This window comes from Centropristis striata, chromosome 9, assembly GCF_030273125.1.
Source record: "Centropristis striata isolate RG_2023a ecotype Rhode Island chromosome 9, C.striata_1.0, whole genome shotgun sequence".
NCBI lineage: Eukaryota > Metazoa > Chordata > Actinopteri > Perciformes > Serranidae > Centropristis > Centropristis striata.
Window position 1 is genome coordinate 34,230,884 of NC_081525.1, and position 17,206 is coordinate 34,248,089.

Consider the following 17,206-nt stretch of genomic DNA (forward strand, 5'->3'; position numbering starts at 1 on the left):
GTCTGTTTTTCAGCGGTATTTTGAAAAAAAAAACTACTGGCCTGATTTCAATAAAACTTTATGGAAAGTGTAACATGAGCTCAGAAAGAACCCAATAAGCAGCTCACAGGGCGGATACACATTTTTTTTGCTACCATTGTCACCGTTTGTGCTGCATTTATTTGCTGTGAGAATTACTGGAAAAATGAGTTCCCCACTGGGGAGATTTACTTTAATACCCCATCCCTTGGTGGAGGTCTGCCCTCCTGTTGACATGATGAATTATTTTACCTTAATCCTAACCATCACAACTAAATGCCTAACCCCAATCCTTATCCCTACCTAAACCTTATTGTCACCTCAACCTTAAAACCAAATCTGGACCCTTAAACGGGTCTTTGAAGGTCTGTCTGAAGGTAAGAATCAAACCAAAATAGTCTACTTTCCAAATATGTGCTCACGCTAAAGGTCTTAAACTCAAACTGGTTCTCACAAAGATAGAAGTAGAAGTACTCTCACACACACACACACACACACACACACACACACACACCATTGCTAATATATTGGAGAGACTTTTTCACAGAACTTTCATCATCAGGATGTACTTTAATCAATCATATGTCCATTACTTTAACCCTATATTCCTGATTATGGTCGGTGGCAGCTGGAGATTAGTCCAGCATGCATTGGGAGGATGACAGGGTATGCTATTAGAATAGATTAGATTAGATTAGATTGAACTTTATTGTCATTGCACAGAGTACAGGTACTGTTACAACGAAGCAGCAGATAGTAGTAGGTAGTGCAAATAGTTTTTACAGAGTTAATGCACTCATTCTTGTAACAATGTGCAGTTTGAAGTCTCAGATCTGGAAGGAAACTACATGCAACACACATATTTGTCAGATTTTTTTAAGCATAATTTGGTTTGAATGACTTGTTGACTATAGGTAGGACAAGACAAAACAAGCAAAACATTACATAGAGAGAAGATCTGTGTCAACAGTCGAACATCAAAAGTGTATTCTAGATATTGTATTCTCTGAGTACTGTGTTGTTGGTTTAAAATGGTTTATTCTTGAACATTTCTGACCAGAAGTTGTGAAGTCTGAGCTATTGTCAATGCATCAATATCACCACCATTGAGAAACGTGTACCTCGTTATATAAGCTTACAAGTAGAGTTATCTCTTGAAATTGCTACTCTATTATAGGGTTGAGATATTTGAGGCCCAGGCTATGTTTCCCCTTCGTTGAGTCGTAGTCATGGAGGCACTGCAGACTCACCGTTGTAGAAACATGTCTGCTAAGTGATCAGCCTTTCAATCCCAGAGGTATCCAACAGCAGGCTTAGTTTTATTTGCCAGCTCTCTGTTCAAACATGCCACCAGACTAAACACAGCCAAAACACTGCAATCTTATTCTCCCATCATGCTGTCCTTCCCCATTCCTCACAGGGAGTGGGTGCAGAAAGTGTAAAAGTATGATGAAATGGATGAAATACATACAAGACCTGAGGGAGGAGCTTGATAAGTTGTCCCTGTGTCTCTCTAGGAGTGTCAAAGTTTCAGGACTTTATGAGTGACTGTATTTCAAAGGTTCTAAGGTATCTAATTTCAACAACTTTTACAATGAAAACTATGTATTTTGAGGAAAAACAACCACTCCATTACTGAACTTCCTGATTGTTGCTAGCATGTGCAGAACTGAAAACAAGGTGCACATGCACACATAGGTTTTTTTCACTAGGTTGTGGTGAGGATATGCGGCCTTTGTGCCCCGAGCCCTGAGACGATGCTGATTGAAAAAATATCTGAGTGCTGCTGTGAAATATTTGGGATTCTCAGCCACTTTCAGCATGACTACAAGCAATTCAATTTACCTCACAGCTCCATCTTAAAAGGTTTCTCAGGCTGTCGTCTTACATAAGCCTGACGCAATGGAAATTTAAGGCAGGCAAATCTCTACCTCCGCCTTTTCTGACTCTCTGCTGTTGCTTCCTGGTTGCTACCAAGGAGGCTCTTGTTTAAAGATTGGTCAGTGGATTAGAATTAGTAATTAAATTATTTGAGATTACGTTTAGCCTCCTACTCTCTGTCTACTTTTAAAATCCTGCTTTATTGCTGCAATTTTATGCAGTGTGTCTTTGCGCTCTATTTGCATGGGTTGAAAAATCTGTTTATGCAAATTTATTTTTCAGTGTTCACGAGTTTGAAGTGACATCACAGAGGCTGGTCACATGAGTCAATGAACACCAGTGAGATGTCAGTTATGCAGACTGGCAGCATTCTTCTCTAGAACACACCTCAGCCTTTATCTTTACCCAAAGTGATTTTGCCGTGTCTTTGAGTGTTTGTCCATGTGTATAATGCAATACAAAGGTACATACAGAATACATAAAGCTCTTTAAACTATCCTACAGTATGCTTTTTGTTGTTGCTTTTGTTTTTTAAGTAAGTTATTCCAATAATTTCCTGTAGCTGGAACAATAAGCTGTTTTAACTGGAAATACAAGTACTTCTACTGGAAAAATGTTTGTCACATGGAACACTTTGACTCCTCCTTCATTGCTTTTCAACCTGTGAAGTACACTCTTGTAAAACACAGGGTGTGACGTGACACACCAATAACCACATGTATTAATAGACACTAACTGTTTTTTCTTTCTGTGTAGAGTTGTGGCTTAAGTCTTCCAAGTATTCGATTTAATTACACCACTATGTACAAAGCGGAAATTGATTATCTAAGGACAGCTTTCATTTTTTACCCATCTTGTTCCATCTCTCACTTGTACACGACGATGACTGTATGAAGCTTTAAAAGGGGTAGATAGATTTTTTGAAGTTGGTTTGTATGAGGTTGTTATCCTTAGTCAGAATATTACTTCCTGTAGATGGCATTCACACACCCCGTTTGGGGAAACAGACAGTGATATATGGAAGCCGTTTTGTGCTCTCTTCGAAACCACCAGACTCCTTTGACAAAAACAGAAATTTTACCTCACAGAAAACAGGATGCTGGTCTACCGCTGCCTCGACCAGTTGGCTAGTTTGTGTTATTGGGTGACCTAGATGTTTTAAAGGGTTGATTCTCATGCTGTAAAACCTGACAATAACACAAACAAACTCACTGATCAAGGCAGCGTGAGACCAGCAACATTTCTGTTCTGTGAGGTAAAATTTCAGTTTTTGTTCTTTTTGTCAAATGAGTCTGGTGGCTTTAATGAGAGAAGCTAATGGAAAAGACTTCAGTATCCCTGCATTAACTTAAACAGGCCTGTCTGACAGCAAGGTAAATACATCATACAGCCCCACTTCATAGAAACCAAACTATCCCTTTCATAATTATACAGAAGTTTTTTTCTCACCTGTTCATTTTCTCTGTCAGCACATTAGGTGTGATGATTTTACTTCCTCTTACAAAATAACGGAAAACAAATATAATGTGTTTGTGTTTTTCACAGAACCAAAGACAGCATGTACCATGCCCTGACCTATGCCACCATCCTGGAGATGCAGGCCATGATGACCTTTGACCCCCAACACATCCAGACTGCAGGAAACACCATGAAGGAGGCCCAGGCCATCTGTCAGCGGTGAGGCTTTGTGAAATAATGGCCCCGATGAACAGCTAAGAAATTGTACCAGAAAGTTTGATTTATTTGAAAATAACACACTTTTTTAGTATAAAAAATGATAAAAGTGAGGCTGATCCAGTATTTAGACATTGGAGCTGTTAAATACTGGATCTCATTAGTAACATCTTATCAAAAGCAGAGAACATGCTGAGATCATGCAGACTAAGCGGCTGAAAGAATGTCACAAGTGTCTGTCACAATTACTCCTGGAGCCACTGTGAGAATCTGTCACAACTGGACTAACAGTCCATCTCATCATCCCAAAAAACATCCACCAAAACTGATCTGAGGTCAGAGCCGCAGTTTTCCTATATGTTGTGATTGTTTGTAGGAAATAAAATGCACAGTCAGCACCTTGTGGTAACTTCACCCTGCAGCAGCTCAGCATCCTGTACTTACTGGAAACAGGCTGAGTCACTAATTTACATAGAAACAAGATAAGCAAAGTAATGCAGGACAGTGCTGTGCTGCAGAAAAACAATCCTTAAGATTTTCAGCAGAACAGATAGCATTAATAACTGTTTTTTGTTGTTGTTGATCAATCAGGCATCGCAAGAAGTCAAGCTTCTCCAAAAACTTCACAGAAGGTCAGTAAAGTCCTGTTCTGATGGGATGGAAATGTGTCACAGTATTTATAAAACAGATGGCACATGAATGTGTGTGTGGTTGTCAAATGCTATACCTAAGTACAAATTCAAGGCATTTTACACGAGTATTTACAGTTCCTGCAACTCTATACTTGTGCTTCACTACATCTCAGAGGCAATATATTACACTTTTTACCCCACATGTAATTTACAACTTAGTTCGACATTTTAAACCCCTTTGTGTCCATATATCTCCAGGTGTGGTGATTTTAAATGTTTGTGATAAACTGAAGGATTAGACTCTTTAAAATAGTCTTGGATCAGCTGGACAATACATCACCACACAGCTGAAAACAGAGCTGTTTTTCTGACACCATGAGAAGTAGATTTTTTTCAGAGATACATTGTTCTCAGAGGACAGCGACGTGACAAACACATTATGGTCTGATAGACCACGATGCATAGCTGTAGCTTAAACTACTGCAGCAGTGAAATCAATGCAAACACAACATATATAATAATAAAACACTAACGGGAACATTTTACTGCATAATAAATACTTTTGATTAAGGTTTGAATAAAGGACTTTTACTTTAAGTGAGTGTTATTATGGTGTGTTAGAACTTTTACTTAAATAAAGGATTTGAATCCTTCTTCCACCACTGTGTGTATGTGTGTTTGCACATTACGCTGACTCAGGATAACTGTGACGTAATCTTTTTCACCTCAGAGGAACTGCATGCGGAGGTGTGCTACGCTGAGTGTCTCCTGCAGAGGGCAGCGCTCACCTTCCTTCAGGTCAGGACTGATGCAGATAGCCTTCCACTGAATCTGCCACCATTACACTTTAATGTTTGTTTAATGACCTCAGTTTCTGTTTCTTCTTCTTCCTCTCTGTCTCAGGATGAAAACATGATCAGTTTCATTAAAGGGGGAATCAAAGTGAGGAACAGCTACCAGACATACAAGTGAGAATCTAAAATCTATGAGAACATTTTTGTTCTCATCTTGGCATGCTTGTGTTGTTACCGTCCTTTTTTTTCTCTCTTCCTCGTTAATTTATAAAACCCTCTTGATCTGCTTCCTGTATCTTCACCTCACAGAGAGCTTCACACAGTCCTCCAGTCCTCTGGCTACTCTCACGGAGACAACCATGGCCATTTTGAGGGTGGTGTTAAACTTGGAGTAGGAGCCTTTAATCTAGTAAGTTGAAGGCTGAGTGTTTGTGTTTGTAATCACATATGGGTCAAACGAAAGTGGTGTGCAAACTAGATTGTGGGAAACCCGTCGAGAAAGTAGCCTGAATCAAAGTTAAATAAAAAAGAAATCTACTTGCTTGATGTACATTTTTTTTTGTGATGCTCATAACTAAACAGAAGCACATATAAAGTAAAAACATGATATATAGTAAGACTACAGCTATAATCTAACATGCAGACAAGAATTACTCTTTGCATCTTTCCAATCTTTTTCACTCTTGATTTTTAATACTCAGCTATTATACTTTCACATATTTCCTTGTTATTGTTCACCTGTTTCACACAAGTGGTAGTTTCACCACAAATCATCAGCCTTTGACAGTATTAAATTCAAGATCATGTCTTTGGAATTTACTGGTGTAATGCTAACAAAGAAATGACGTGGGCTCTGTTATACTGCTGATAGCCGTTTAATGACACTGCTTGTCCACTTCCTGCAGATGATTTCCATGTTGCCCACACGGACGCTGAAGCTGCTGGAGTTTGTCGGTTTCTCTGGTAATAAGGTGAGTTCTGCTGAAACATGATAGCCAGCCCGGGCCGCAACAAGGAGCAGCTGCCAGGACTGTGGGTGTCATGGGGTAATGGGTTGAGTCAGAGATGCCTGACAGAGGAGGGATTGTACTGTGCCGTGGGATGCTCTGGGTCTCAAAAATAAAAAGTGACTGTGGAAGGCATGACTTGTATCTGTAATTTCAGTTTCACTGAATCATTGATTCATAGTAAATCTTGCCTGTGATTTGCAGTGAAACTTCTTATGACTTCTTGAACCTTATACTTGTAGTGAACTTGATGGGTACATTTCTTAAATTGCTTTGATCATAGTGACTTATGACTGTACAGTTCCTCTGGATCACATCTTCATATAATTTGTTGTGCTAAAATGACTGGTGTCATGTTTTGCTCCTGTCACTATTAATTTGGTTAATGTGAAAATGAAAAGTGACGTTAAATAGGATTTAGGTCCTGATATCACTGAGGCTATAATTCTCATAATTGGATTGATTTTTATCTTTCAGTTGCAAAAAATCTCCTGCCATTTAAATGGGTGGATTATGAGACAATAGGCCCCTGGGCACAGACATGCAAAAGTTGTCTTTTGGTTGTTGTTTTGATCTCTTTGTAGTTATTTTTTGTGTGTGGTTGTTTTGCCCGTTTACACCCATTGGCCACACCAGTAGGTACACCTTTCTAGTAGCGGGTTGGACCCCCTTTTGCCTTCAGAACTGCCTTAATTCTTCGTGGCATAGATTTAACAAGGTGCTGGAAACATTCTTCAGAGATTTTTGTCCATATTGACATGACAGCATACTACAGTTTTGTCACTGCAGATTTGTCAGCTACACATCCATGATGCGAATCTCCCGTTCCACCACTTCCCAAAAGTGCTCAGTTGGATTGAGATCTTGTGACTGTGGAGGCCATTGGAGTACAGTGAATTCATTGTCATCTTCAAGAAACCAGTTTGAGATTATTTTAGCTTTTTGACATGGTGCGTTATCCTGCTGGAAATAGACTACTTGAAATCGAGATTAATCAGACCAGGCAACATTTTTCTAATCTTCAATTGTCAAATGATGGTGAGCCCATGCGAATTGCAGCCTCGGTGTCTTGTTCTTAGCGGACAGGAGTAGCACCCAGTGTGGTATTCTGCTGCTGGCGCCCATCTGCTTCAAGGTTGGACGTGTTGTGCGTTCAGAAGCAGTCTGTCCATTCTCCTCTGACCTCTGGCATCAACAAAGTATTTTGTTCCAGAGAACTGCCGCTCACTCGATATATTCTCTTTTCCAGACCATTCCCTGTAAACCCTAGAGATGGTTGTGTAGATCAGCAGTTTGTGAAACACTCAGACAAGCCCGTCTGACACCAACAACCATGCCATCTTTGAAGTCACTTAAATCACTTTTCTTCCCCATTATGATGCTCGCTTTGATCTTCAGCAGGTCGTCTTCCCCATGCCTACATGCTTAAATGTATTGAGTTGCTGACATGTGATTAACTGATTAGATATTTGCATTAACAAGCAGTTGAACAGGTGTACCTTATGTAGTGGCCGGTGATAGTGTAAATAGTCGTTATGAGTCTCTTTTTGTAGTTGTTTTGTTCTCTTTGTGGTCCATCGAGTCTCCTCCTTGTTGGTACATTTTATTCTGAGTGACATTTTGTGAAGGGCCAGGTGGGCCCCTAACGCTTTTGGCCCCTGGGCCTGTGTCCAGTAGTGCCCTTTAGTAGTCCATCCATGCTTGTATAGACATTTTGGAGTCTTGGGAGTTATGCCAATCTTCTTATCTTAACACAGTGAATTTGCATGCCCTGTATATATACACTACTTACCAAAAGTTTGGAGTCACCTGCCACAAGAGCACCCAAATTTCATAGTTGTAGTTCAGTAATGATCAAGTGTCACTTACGCTGTTCTGGACTGAAAAACAAATTCAAAATCAACCAGTATTTTCCCCTGTTAAGCAACATTGTGGGGACATCAATGGAAATTTTAATCAGTTATTTATTCTTCTTTTGGGGCTAACATTTTTTTAAATGACTGAATCATACAATTAGTGCCTCTATTAAAATGGATTTGGTTATATAGTGGATAATATAACAGGTAATTCCAAGCTTTTGAACTTTGTATGTGCTTGCATGTTATCTTTGACGTACTGTATCTCTGTTTAGCTTTGATGCCTAAAAGTTCCCTGGTAGACAAGCAGATGGTGCTCCTCCTTCAGAACAAACTTAATAAGAAAACATAATGTCGTTCTTGTCTCTATGATCTTCCTGCACTGAAAAATGTCCTCAAATTGCATTCATGTGTTTTGTGTGGGCAGCTTCAACCAGTAGATGAGACTTATGTGCATGTCTATGTGTGTGTTTGTGTGTTCCTGCAGGAGTTCGGTCTCCAGCAGCTTCAGGAGGGCTCTGCAGAAAGCACATTCAGGTCCTTTCTATGTAACATGCTGCTGCTCTGTTATCACACCTTCATGAGCTTCATTCTAGGTCAGCAAGGAACACACACACACACACACACACACACACACCTGCAACCAACCCCATAAACAGACACAGATCTGAGAGTTGTTTTTGTTCTGTTTGTGTGTCACAGGCACTGGAGAAGGAGACGTTGAGGACGCAGAGAAACTGCTGCAGCCATATCTCAAAAAATATCCCAAGGTTTGCCACTGTGTGTGTGTGTTTGTGTGTGTGTGTGTGTGTGTGTGTGTGTGTGTGTTTAAATTCCTGCATAATTAGAAAAGTTCCCAAACATACTTTGTGTGGTGTTTTTCCCAGGGATCCATCTTCTTGTTCTTCGCTGGTCGAATAGAGGAGATCAAAGGCAACTTGGATGCTGTGAGTGCCCGTCATGTCTGTCCACAAAAACACACGTCAGCTCTGCACTCATGTGGAAAATCTTTATTTTTATGCATAATGCAAATGTACCGTGAGCCTGTATTTGAATTTAAGTGCACAAGGATGTTGTCATGTCACCTATGTGACTCTGACTACTGATGCATGTTGATGTTCGTCATGGTAATTGTTCGAAACAAAATTCTCAACTTTTGCATTTTAGTCAGTTTAATGAGTAGAAATGTGCTTATACACATGTACTATCTTATAAAGTCATTAAAAACATGCCTTATTCCAATGGAGTTGAGGAATTCACATATTTAGCACTGGTTCAAACAAGTGTCAGAATAATGTTATTACTAAACAGAAAAGAAACCCCTCCCATATGGTATCACTCTATGGCCTTAATAATGTCTAAATTAATGCAGTACCAACAGACATACATTTTGAGTTCAGGTCACTTTTTCTATGATTTGTGCTGAGTTTCTTACTACACATTAACCTTCACACTGAATATGTTTTAAGATCCTGAATGGTTTGTATGTTTGCAGGCTATCAAGCGTTTTGAGGAGTGCTGCGAGGCTCAGCAGCAGTGGAAGCAGTTCCACCACATGTGCTACTGGGAGCTGATGTGGTGCTTCACATACCAGAGGCACTGGAAGATGGCCTACTTCTACGCTGACCTGCTCAGCAAGGAGAACGCCTGGTCCAAGGTGGGCCTGCAGCGATTAGAAATGAGCTGCAAATTCTCTTCTTTGTGCAGGCTCCTTTTTGATAAATAACATCAATACATTAAATTTGAATACTTGTGCAATGTCACTAAGTGAGACACCACAGGATCTCACTGAAAAAGGAACTACAGTAACAAGAACTCACAAAGACCGAGCTGTCACTCCATGTTGCTTTATTTGCATTGATACAGAATCGAAGCAAACTGAGTTATCTCGAGATCATCTAACCAAACAAAGAAAAGATACTTCTCCATATAACCTATGTCTGGGTGATGGCTGTAGACAACCAGACTAATAACATAATTTGGCCTATTTTAGATTTATAATTCATATCCTAAATGCACTCTCCATGTATGTGTGTGTTTTCTTTTTTATATGTATAGATTTTTATTTATTTCTTTACCATTACAAAGAACATTTAACAACAAAGTGCACTTACATTCTCAGCAATAAGAAAAATAATTAAATATCAATACAATAAAGGAATAATAATAATAATCATAAAAAAATAAATATAAAAAAAGGAAAGAAAAGAAAAACAGCCCCTCCATGTGTGGATAATCGTCCGCTCTTTGAATTATTACACTCATTGCACCTGCAGCAGGTCAGGATGACATGAACACATTGTCACCAACGTGACTGTTTGCACTAGTGAACTCATCCTGGAATGAACCTCATCTGACGATGACTCTGCTTCGTGGTATTGGGAAGTTGATCCATCTTCATATGTCAGCCAGAACTTGTGGTTAGCCTAACCCAAACTACATCTGGCCCTCAGTCACACATCTAATTATCAACTGAAATCGTTTCTATTGAGACAGAGCTCAGAAAACACCTGACATCATGCAATGTTATTGTTTACTTTCATTATGTGAAATTGGATGTATTCACACTGTGTGATTTCATATAAACCTTATTTTTAGTTTCACAAAGTGTTTTTCGTAAACAGAATTGCTCAGAAATTCTCAGCTTATAGAGAAACATGTCATAATTTCAACATTAAAATAACAAATCCCTGGCAGTGTCTTGGTGGCCAAGTAGCAATGGCACATACTTTATACAGAAATTACTCCCCAGTTTAATAAAAAAAATGTTTTAATACTTTTTATCATTTTAAACACTGAAAACACACAACAGTGCACAATAACCTCCATCCAAGTGTTTTACAGCATATCTGACAAAACCCATAGAAATAACTGAAATAATAAAACAATAATAATAACAAATAAAAATAATCATAACATAATAATAATCACCTAAAATTGTAATCCATTATAAGCATACATACAGGCAAACACATAAGCCTCTCCCCTTTTAATGTATTTATTTGATTAAGTAACTTATTGTTTTTTCTACTTTGTTATCTGGTTTCTATTGTACCTTTGTTGTATTCTTGTCATTGGTGTTTCACACTAAATTTTTAGTTTGTGATTGTACTGGTTTTACTTTTCTCTTTTTTTTTGTCATAAATCATATTGTAAAACAACAACAACAACAGCAAAAAACAGCAGAATAATTGTGAAAAAAACATAATAATATATGATGATGAATAATATGTTAATTAATCAGTAAAATATTGTTATATGTCCGTGTGAGTTCAGTATAATCAGGTATCAGAAGCCATTTCGTGCTATGTGCCCCATAATTGAGGTTATGAGAGGCGTCTCCCCTCAGAAAAGTCATCCCATCTTAAAAAAAAAACGTCTTCGTCTACAGGTGACTAAAACTTAAAACACTGCTCATTTTACTTTTAAGGCCACCTGTTATTTTTAATGGAGGAGGGTTCTAAAACTCTGTAGCAGAGGGTAAACCTGCACAGGAAGTCTTTGATCGTATTGTGTTGGACGCATTTTCAAGCAGTTAAAAGGAGTCAATAAGTTCAATTCTAGTGAAGCACTTTTGTTGTCAGTCAGTACGTTGCAGTGTTTTCACCTGGGAGCAACAATACACAAAGCAAAATGCAATAAAAGTTTGATAGCGGTAGTGAAAAAGGAAATGAATTACATTTTGTGCCATTTAGAAAGCCAGAGAGCTGAGTCAGCAGCTTGTAGTGGCTAAAATCACAAAGGTCTTAAAAAACAAAATAGAATTGTGCAGCCTTAGTCTGACTCTCTAAACTCCACACAGTCATAGTTTTTTTCTCCCCTCATTTTATTTAAAAAAGAAAGATGTGATTGCAGTAGTAACCACTTTTTTCCTCTCCCTCAGGCTACCTATGCGTATATGAAAGCAGCCTACCTCAGCATGCTGACTGCGGATGATTGCCTAACCTTCGGGGAGACTGCGTTCACTCTGTTCAGGTATGAACTAAAAGCTTAGGCACTCCTGAAATTACTCACAGCAACCACAGTGAGACAGAGGTGATTCACTATGACAGTTTTGTATCTATCTATGATATCACAGTCTTATGTCACTATTCTTCTGGAAAGAGACTTGGAATATGAATGTAATATTGTAATATAGCAAGAATGTAATTGGTGTTTTTAACTGGTGCAAAATGCTGCATGTTTGATTGGACCTTTGGCACTTTTAAACATTATGGGATATGTAATTACTAGAAAACAGTGGTGGAAGAAGTATTCGGATCCCTTACCTTAGTAAAAGTACTAATACAACACTGCAGAATTGCTCCACTACAAGTAAAAGTCCTGCATTCAGAACTTACTAAAGTAAAAGTGCAAAGTATCAGCAACAAAATCTGCTCAAATTATCAAAAGTAAAATTACTTGTTATGCAGAATGGCCTCACTCAGATGTTTTATATATTCCAAATATATATTATTAGATTATATGTATTGTTGCATTTATGTAAACAACGCTTTAATTTTGGACTCATTTTAACTACTTAATATACTGTTATGAGGTTCAATTTCAAAAAAAGAAAAGTTTAATCACTTCACTTTAATCATGTTTTCATGTTAAATCTCAACCTGAAAAGTTAGTAAAGCTGTCAGATAAATGTAGTGGAGTAAAAAGTAAAATATTTGCCTCAAAATGCAGTGAAGTAGAAGTATGAAGTCACATAAATGGAAATAATCAAGTAAAATACAAGTACTTCAAAACTGTACTTAAGTACAGTACTTGAGTAAATGCACTTAGTTAAATTCCACCACTGATAGAAACACATATTTTCTCGGTAATACTAACATGTATGTATACTTTTATTATTTTTCAGGCAGGTCCCAGGGCTGAAGCAGAAAATAGCAGGGAAATCTTTACCAACGGAGAAGTTTGCTATCAGGAAAGCCCGTCGCTACCTTGCAGAAAACCCTATTCCTCTTCCTGCTCCTCCACTGGTCAGTACTGGACCAGGCTATCTGCAATGTTACTCTGCATTACTTGTAGACTGACTGCATGTTAACACAGTTACTACAGTGTGTATTCTGTCTCTTTGTTGTAACTGGATCAAAAAATATCAGGGAAATTAATAGTTTTGTTTCAAGCTACAACAAGCACTGCAAACCTCATGCTGAATTACTGGTTGGATCAATCAGGATCGACCCGCCATCCCCCCCTGGTCCAGGCTGTATAAAAAGCCATTATATTGTATTTTAACCTGCTATCCACAAAATCAGCAGATACAAGCAGCAGTATGTGTCCTTTTTGTCTCCCTGTAGAGGGTGCAGACATTGGGCTTTGTTCCCAGAAGCCTAAAGAGCTCCTTAGAGGGCACAAACTGTATGAAATAGATAAACCTTGTAAAAGTAGCACTATGCGCAAAGTGTAGCCCTCTAACTTGTCATTCTGCCACTCCTTCAGGTACTTACATTGTGGCTCAAGGTTCAGGTACCACAGGCATTTATAAAAACCTTCAATTGCAGGGCTGTGTTGGCAGTTTGGATAGTTTTAGTGCTCATAGAATTAGTGTTGGCAAGTCAACATTGCTGGAAACTTGCAACAAAAAGAAGTCATGGCAGAGAGATCGAAGTATCCTTGAGCAAGATACTGAACCCCAAATTGCTCCCGATGTGGCATCCATCGGTTTGTGAATGAATTCCCAATAGTGGCAGGTGGCACCAGTGTGCCCTGGTAGCCTCGGCCACCAGTATGAATGTGTGTGTGAATGGGTGAATGGGCGTACTGAAAAAAGTGCCATTTGTAAAATTGTAATTTCATGTAAAGGTGGAAACACCAGCAATATGCTGAACATAATCCTACACAACATGGGCTTAAATTCCAGTATTGGCATTTGACACTGAAAACCTGTGTAGACCTACTTTTTTCCACACAGAAAATTGATCGGGAATCAATAAAGAGTTGGACCGATAAGCAGAATAAATAAGCTATTAGTATCAATAAAATCTCATACCTTATACAAGGAAACATCAATAGAGGGCTGAGCTTTGTCACAGGGAGAATATCTTTTTATGTTAACCTCCATTAATTAAAATGATTTTATCTTTTATTTTTCACCATTTGTATGTATTTGTGTTGTCTAGGAGATGATGTACATCTGGAACGGCTACACAGTCATTGGCAAACACAAAGACCTGACTGAAGGCATGCTGAAAACACTGGATGAGGCACAGGCTAAACTTGACAGCAGCCCAAGTATGCACAATTGTTTACAACAGTCATTAATATGCTTAGCTGGATTTATTTTATATTAGATGAGTCCATGTGTACTGTGAGCATCTCAGAAAAGTATATAATCTTGTGTTATAATCTTTTTGGTTGTTTGTCTGTTTGGTCCTAAATGTCCTGTTTTGGGTTTGTCAGGGTCTGAGTTCACCGTAGATGATCAGTGTCTGCTGAGCCTCTTGAAGGGACTGTGTCTCAAACACCTGGGGCACCAGGAAGAGGCAGAACATTACTTTACCCTCGTCCTCTGCAAGTAAGCCTCTCTCAGTGATGTGCACAGACATGCACAGTAAATACATCCTCAACCAAGCAAAAAAAAACATATGCTCTAGTTTTCCTGGTCGTATTTGTTGCGCATCCTTTGGTACACCAGTTGTTGTACATGCTGTAACCACTGTGTTTCATTTTGTGCAGTGAGTCTCAGATCAAGTACGACCACTACCTGGTTCCTAATGCCCTGCTGGAGCACGGCCTGCTGTGTCTGGAGCAAGGCAGAAAATCTGAAGCTATCAGACTCCTAGAAACTGCAAAGTGAGTTCATCAACCAGCAAAACATATTAAAATCATCTGAACTCATCGAAAAGCCTTTTAAAGGAGACATATTAAGAAAAACTCCCTTTACCAGTGCTTGTTCATATACATTTGGGTATCTGGAGGTCCTACCACCCCACAAACTGTGAAATAAGAAAACCAAGTCAGTTTTTGTGGGCTGCCTGGATCAGAAGAGAAGCAGCTAACAAGTCATTCAGATTTGGCTTCCCTTCCTATGACACATGCAAAACATGATTCCCCTCTGAGCATCTCCAACCACTGATCAGAATTTCTCTGCAATGGTGTGTATTTTCTAAAAAGCCAATCAGGACAGAGTGGGCTTTTTCGGGTTTTATAAGACAGGCGCTTAATCAAGCATTTGATATATTTATGTTTTTCGGAACAATTCATCACTTTTGACATTTTTTAATTAAATGTGCCACACCCATTCATTATTTTTTGGTTCATTACACGATGTGATTGTTAATGACTCTGTTTGCTCTGTTTCAGGCAAAATTACAAAAACTACTCGATGGAATCACGGACACACTTCCGTATTCAGGCAGCTCTGCACAAGGCCAAGGGCACAGGGGAGAACGGCATCCATGTTCCCTCCAGCCCATAACAGACACAGGAGGTCACACTAGAGCAAAGACAGCTTTCTGTTTCCACAGTCCCACAATGCAACACTCAGCGCAGCCAGGCCTATTTGGGCGTGGTGATTTGTTTTATCCATCAGGAGGGTAGGAGAAGATGGACGCTTGTTTATCTCATGTGTGCTGCCTTTTCGGGCGACTGCAGCTCTATGTGGCCCTGACTGGTTAAGGCAGGGTTGCTACTTCCTGTTCCAGAAATATGTTATGATGAACTCCACTTCTTGGGGTAATTTCAAATAGAGACAAGTTGAGAAATGTGCCTATATTTATGAAACATTGCTTCTAGCAGGCTTTGTCTAGCACTGTGGCCACCCATAAGGGGCAGGAAACAAGGTGTGTAGTAGCCTATATACTGCTGATTGCCTCCACTTCAACCTCAGAATAAAAATGTGCTCATTTCAGGGTTGGATCTGATGGAGCCAGAGTACCAAATCCCCCCATAAAAATTACTGGCAATAAGTCCACGTGGCCAGGAGCACTATTAAACCTGGTTTCTCCAAAGCTCTGCCACCTCTTTTAATTAATTGTAAATTACAGATTAATTATCAAATGAATTGAGTAGGTGGGAGATGACACACTATAGTTGACATAGTTTGTCATCAGTTACATATCATATCATGCAACTCACCACATGGTCCGTGGGTACTATGAGACTGTTTTGTATTGTCATTTTTAATATTTTGGTTGACAGGTTTCACCTATAGTTAGATATTTGATCAAAAACAGTATGAACTCATTAGATTATTTATATGTTGGATTCAGTTTTACACTACATAAGCTTTGGTTCATTGTGTTTCTCAGAATGACTGTTTATTTTACTGTTTTAAGTTTTCTTCCTTTCCTTTAAACCTATTTAAACACTGAAAGACACAAATGTATTATTGTGGAATACTTTATTTCAGTCTCCTACTGATGAAATAATTACATCTGCAATCCGGTTGTATTTACAGTTACATGTTATGGCTTCTGCACAGAGCTTTGTAAATCAGCCAGCCACGCAAACTCTCTAGAGTCAAAGAATAAGAGTTGCAGTGAGAGTTGTTCTTTACATTTATATACTGTAAATGGCACCTTTTACTCTAATTGTCCCGTTTTAAGAGGACAGATGAATGTGTCTTTTTTCTGAAAGGCAGACTCCCTTCTTTTCTCCTCCTGGCGTGTGGGACAGCCTCCAACAGTACTTGAGCTTGAACAAACAGGCCATTCACGCCAAGCAGCGAAGGACTGTGTGCTTGTCCGCCTGTTGCATCTTTAGTGAGTGAAGAAGCTCTGAACGGGAACCACTACAGTCTTCCTGCTTTGTGGACTTCCACTGCTGCTCCTATATCCGCCATGCTTGACTGCAACCAACTGTAGAAGGACATGAACATCAAAACTCCTGTGTCAAATAATAATCTGTATATGAACAAACACTTGTAATGATTAATGATGAGACAGAAAGGGGTCACCTCTAATTGTGCTGGTGGTGAGATTATTTGAAGGGCTGTGTCCCAGTAACAGAGTGGCCTAAACCTAGAAACTTGGATGGTGTCTCAAGTGTTGGAATTAGAGCACTGCTAATTTATTCATGATTAGAGTAAGGTTTGGGATTCAAGATGATGACTAGGAGTCAGTTTCAATGTTTTTTAATGGTGAAGGAAATGTACTTTTCAATATTGTTTTAAAAGCTCTCTATTTAAATTACACATATTTGATTTAATGACTTTTTTTTCTCCTTTTTTTGATTTTTCAAATATAGCTAATTCTAACCAAATTTAGTGGCATTGTGATGTTTACAATCAGCATATTCTATTGGACACAGGTACTATAACTAGCAGAATGACATTCCTGTACATACTGAATGTTTCTATTGTATTCTATTGTAATTTAAGATAACATGTTGATAAGCATATTTGTGCCCCA

The 17,206-nt window shown here is 38.9% G+C and overlaps 1 protein-coding gene across 2 annotated transcripts in view; it reads left to right on the plus strand.

Moving 5' to 3' along the window:
• ttc39a (tetratricopeptide repeat domain 39A) overlaps window positions 1–16,222 on the plus strand; it is a 30,500-nt gene extending 14,278 nt beyond the window's left edge. For both annotated transcript variants that reach the window (XM_059340828.1, XM_059340829.1), the window contains 16 exons: window positions 3,445–3,576; window positions 4,165–4,205; window positions 4,936–5,003; window positions 5,109–5,173; window positions 5,309–5,408; window positions 5,905–5,970; window positions 8,350–8,458; window positions 8,565–8,632; window positions 8,750–8,809; window positions 9,358–9,519; window positions 11,746–11,837; window positions 12,712–12,832; window positions 13,976–14,087; window positions 14,256–14,370; window positions 14,532–14,648; window positions 15,159–16,222. In XM_059340828.1, coding sequence (XP_059196811.1) covers window positions 3,445–3,576; window positions 4,165–4,205; window positions 4,936–5,003; window positions 5,109–5,173; window positions 5,309–5,408; window positions 5,905–5,970; window positions 8,350–8,458; window positions 8,565–8,632; window positions 8,750–8,809; window positions 9,358–9,519; window positions 11,746–11,837; window positions 12,712–12,832; window positions 13,976–14,087; window positions 14,256–14,370; window positions 14,532–14,648; window positions 15,159–15,273 — 1,543 coding nt within the window. In that variant the 3' untranslated portion in view covers window positions 15,274–16,222. The remainder of the gene's footprint in view (window positions 1–3,444; window positions 3,577–4,164; window positions 4,206–4,935; window positions 5,004–5,108; window positions 5,174–5,308; window positions 5,409–5,904; window positions 5,971–8,349; window positions 8,459–8,564; window positions 8,633–8,749; window positions 8,810–9,357; window positions 9,520–11,745; window positions 11,838–12,711; window positions 12,833–13,975; window positions 14,088–14,255; window positions 14,371–14,531; window positions 14,649–15,158) is intronic.
• Window positions 16,223–17,206: the final 984 nt, after the last annotated feature.